This window comes from Pseudozyma flocculosa (genome assembly GCF_000417875.1).
Source record: "Pseudozyma flocculosa PF-1 unplaced genomic scaffold scaffold00006, whole genome shotgun sequence".
NCBI classification, from domain to species: Eukaryota; Fungi; Basidiomycota; class Ustilaginomycetes; order Ustilaginales; family Ustilaginaceae; genus Pseudozyma; species Pseudozyma flocculosa.
This window is the reverse complement of record NW_006920874.1, coordinates 264903-269168: the sequence shown is the minus strand read 5'-3', so window position 1 is coordinate 269168 and position 4266 is coordinate 264903. Positions and strand designations below refer to the sequence as shown.

The 4266-nt window shown below is 60.0% G+C and overlaps 1 protein-coding gene across 1 annotated transcript in view; it reads left to right on the top strand.

Moving 5' to 3' along the window:
• Positions 1-3187: 3187 nt before the first annotated feature.
• Positions 3188-4266, top strand: part of PFL1_02221 (uncharacterized protein) — a gene marked incomplete at both ends in the record, with an annotated part of 1954 nt that continues 875 nt past the window's right edge. The window contains 5 exons of the mRNA XM_007879734.1: positions 3188-3610; positions 3696-3829; positions 3910-3978; positions 4069-4119; positions 4212-4244. Of these exons, the coding sequence (XP_007877925.1) occupies positions 3188-3610; positions 3696-3829; positions 3910-3978; positions 4069-4119; positions 4212-4244 (710 nt within the window). The remainder of the gene's footprint in view (positions 3611-3695; positions 3830-3909; positions 3979-4068; positions 4120-4211; positions 4245-4266) is intronic.

Sequence of the window (4266 nt, the reverse complement as noted above, 5' to 3'; positions counted from 1 at the left end):
GCCAGCGGGCCGGCCCCCGAGCCTGCCAGCCAGCCGGCTTGCGCGCCAGCCTGCCTGCCACCTTGCCCGCCCAAGCCTGCCTGCCAGCCAGCCAGCTTGACTGCTTGCTGCAGAGCGGGAGCGGAGCAGCCGTCAATCATCGGAATCCTCGGAGAGCAGATCACTGAGGATTCCGATGATTGACGGTGCAGAGGCGGCAGAGACGCGGCTGGGAGGTGGCAGGCAGGCAGGCCGGCAGGCAGGCAGGTGGGGCTACGATCTCAGATCGTAGGTAGGCCCAATTTCGGATTTTGGATCGTAGCTAGTTGTAGGTAGGCTACGCATCGGAAGAATCGAAGATAGGGATCGATCCCCGATTTTAGATCGTAGCCTGGCTACGACCAAAATCGGGCCCAACCCCGCTGCTAGCTATGAGTTGGCGGGTGGCTGCTGGCTGCACCGGGCAAGTGGCTGACAGCTGCTAGCTGTGCAAGTGGCTGGCGGCTGTGCTGGACTGGACCGGCGGCTGGCTGGCGGGTGGCTGGGCAAGTCATAGCTAGCAGCAGAGTCAACCTACAATCTGGCATATTGTAGCTGGGCGTGGCCAGGCTACAATTTTCAGATCGTAGGAGATCTTTCTACACAAATGATCTATGGATCCAGACAAGCTGTGCAGATTTCAGGTCGTATACTGCCTACGATTTTTTCAGATTGTAGCTAGACTAGCCCTACCTACAATTTTCGCATTGTAGCCAGGCTACAACCAAAGTGCAGGCTACGATCTATTGATCACGTACACTAGCTTTGATTGCAAAATACGCTATCTACGCTACTGCAAACAACGATGCAACTGAAGACAAGCGTACAACTGGCAAATACCGAGGCCGTCATTAGCACCATCAACCGGCGGCAGCACCTACGCCAGCAGGGGGGGGACTCACAGCAAGGGCAGGCCGGGGTCAGCATTGATTTGGTGGCAGCGGCTGCTGGTGAGACGGAGAGAAGGAGCATTGTCAGAATTGTGCCAGGCGCAGCGTTGTCGATGCGCTAGAATCAAAAGAGGATACGACTCACCTGCTGACGTCTTGGTAGTCCGCAAAGCGCGTGGCGCGTGTCACGTATGCTGCAGAGAGGCAACAAGGCAGCAGAGAACCGACGTCAGCGTGACGCCCGAGATTGGCAGATGGCGACCCCGGGTGGACAGCTTTGGTACTCACATTAGCGAGAAGCAGCCTTGGTCGCGTGAGCGATGGCGGCTGGGCGGTGGTGGTGGCAGCGAGTCAGCGTTGATGGTGGCGGCAAGTTGGCGTCAATGATGGCGGCAAGTTGGCGTTGGCGTTGACTGTGGCGGCGAGTCGGCATTGTTGGTGGCGTTGGCGCGGAGCACACGCGTGGTGTCGGCGACGTTGATGCCGGTGGGTGACGTTGACGTTGGTCGGGTGGTGGCGGCAGGCCAGGGTTGATGTCGGTCAGGTGGCGGCGGCGGGCAAAGGGTCCAATGGCGGGCGAGGGTCGATGGCGGGCGAAGGGTCCGATGGCAGGCAAGGGTCGATGGCGGGCGAAGGGTCCGATGGCAGGCAAGGGTCGATGGCAGGTGAGGGTCGATGGCGGGTGAGGGGCCGATGGTAGTGGTTGGGAGGGAAGGAGCGACGGTGGAGCGGGGCAAGACTTTATACCGTGGCGGGCAAACGGTCAGGCAGGCTGCCTGCCTGTGTGAGCACACACGCACGCCAGCCAGCAAGCCTGTGTGAGCACGCACGCAGGTGGCGGCATGGCCTGACCTCCACATTTTTTTGGCGCGCGCGCAAGCTTAGTCAGCCGCGCGCGCCAGCCAGCCGGCCACCTGCCCGAGGCCTGCCAGCCAGCCAGCCAACCCGCCGAGCCTGCAAGCCAGCCAGCTTGCCCGCCCGAGCCTGCCAGCCAGCCGGCTTGCCTGCTAGCTCCGCAGCGGAAGCGGAGCGGGCGTCGCAATCATCGGAATCCTCGGAGAGAGCTCTCCGAGGATTCCAATGATTGACGCAATTGACTGTGCGGAGGTGGCGACAGCAAGGCAGGCAGGCACGCAGGCAGGGTGGGTGGGTGGGCTACGATTTTGGATTGTAGCTAGATTGTAGGTAGGCCGCGCATCGGAAAATCAAAGACAGGGCTCGATGCCCGATTTCCGATCGTAGCCTGCCTACGATCCCAATCCGGCCCGACCCTGCTGCTAGCTATGAGTGGCAGGGCCTGGCCGCTGTGCTGGACTGACGGCTGGCTGGTGGGTGCTGGTGGGTGCTGGTGGGTGCTGGCGGGTGGCTGGCGGGTGAGCTGGCAGGTGGCGTTGGGTGGTGGTGGTAGGAGGGCAGGAGATGGGTGGACGGGCGGGTGGATGGAATTGGCAAAGGGCTGGGTGGCCAGCGTGCGCGCATCAGCAGGCCCCTGAGCTGATGTAAGCAAAAAGCGGCCGTCCTTGGCAGCAGAGGGCTGTAGGGGGCCCTACGGCTGGAAACTGGCGCAGGATGCCTGCCAATTTCCGGCCGTAGGCCCCCCTGCGGCCCCAAATTGGCACAGGAGATTGCCGATTTTGGCCATAGGGCTGTCTACGGCCATTTTTTAGCGTAGATGACCCCCGATTTCCCGATTTCAGGCCGTAGGCTGGCGTACAGCCAAAATCCACCTGCCCTTTGACGCTAGCTATGACTGCAGGTCTCGAGGCATGCTTGACTTTGACCCCAGGGACGATCTGTGTTGCAACTCACTCAAGCCTCATATTGCCTGTAGAATACATACAGCTGTGGGGGGTGAAGGTTGGCCTACAGTAAGCGTTGTGAGGGACCCCTACGGCCAAAGATGCTGTAGGTGATCTACGGCACCCAGGGTTTGTAGGGGTGTAATAATCTCCTGTGCAACTGGCCTACTGTAGATCATCTCCGATTTCCGAAATCGCAGGCCAAAGCCTAGCTATGATGTGCGATTTTCCTGGACCGGATCCTGCTCGCAGCTGTGAGTACATCTCCGGTTACCGAAGTCGGGGACCGCAGGCCTGCCGACTTGGTTGGATCTTTGCCGCTAACCATGTGGAGGCTGTCGAAAGATTTAGGCCCGATCGCGGCTTGCCATCAGTGCTCGCCCACTACCACCACCCACCGTACCGCCACCCAACAGCAACGTAGCTCCGTCATCCTTCTGCCGCTCAACGCTGTCGCTTCCACCTTAAGCGTCCGCAGCAATGTCCAGCATCGACCCCGCTCTTCTGCGGATCCTTGAAAAGGATTGCGCCTCGCTCGGTTCGAGCTTCTCATCGGCGGGCCCTTGTAGAGTGCTAGCGCAGCCCTCAAATCGGCTGCTCTTTGCGAAGCTGACGACGCCAGTCGATCAGGTGGTCGGCGAGGGCCAGAGCTTACGAGCGATGAAGGACGCCCTTGAACAATGCCCCCGGGGCTCCGAGTCCCTGGTTCCGGCAGTGCACGCGGCAGGCGTGGCCGCGGACGGCAAAAAGGCATACCTCGTCACCGACTATCTTGATATGAACGGCCGCGTCGGCAGTCGAGGTCAGAGACTGCTCGGACAGAGGCTCGCAAACATGCACAAATTCGGCGGTAATGATCGGAATCTCTTCGGCTTCGATGTCCCCACTCATTGCGGAGCTACAGTAAGTCGATGGTGCCACCAGGTTTCACGAGCCCTGTGTATGTTGTCGATCTCACCCAGCTTGTCAACGTTGACGACCCTTTTAGGAGCAAGACAACACCTGGACGGAGAAGTGGAGTGACTTTTGGGCAGATCGGAGGATCGGCGAGGTGATCAAGAGGATCGCCGCAAGGTCAGAGGACCACGAACTGTCGACACTCGAAGGACAGATGAGAGAAAAGTAAGGCCGAAGTGCAAACGCCCACGAACATGATCTTGCTACTCGTAGCTGACGCCTCTCGATCGGACCGTGGTGATAAGAGTCTACCCGCTGCTCTTGGAGCCGCTCGACGGAAAGATATCACCTGCAGTACTACACGGCGATCTCTGGTGAGCTTGCGGGGACGTCTGGCTTCACCTGCGCTCAGCTGTGCGCTAATCTACCTTGAACCTGCGTGCATGGGGTTCGGTTCGCCGAAGGTCCGGAAACGTTGGAGAGGATGCTGCGTCCGGCGAGCCCGTCATCTTTGAGTAAGCAACAAGCCATGTCTACCCCGCTTTGCCGGGCTTCGACAGCGACCGCTGCATGTCCAACTAAGCCTTGCCTCTATCTCTTTGCCCAGTCCATCGAGCTACTACGGCCACAACGAGGCAGAGTGGGTGACGAGATGTCCTTGC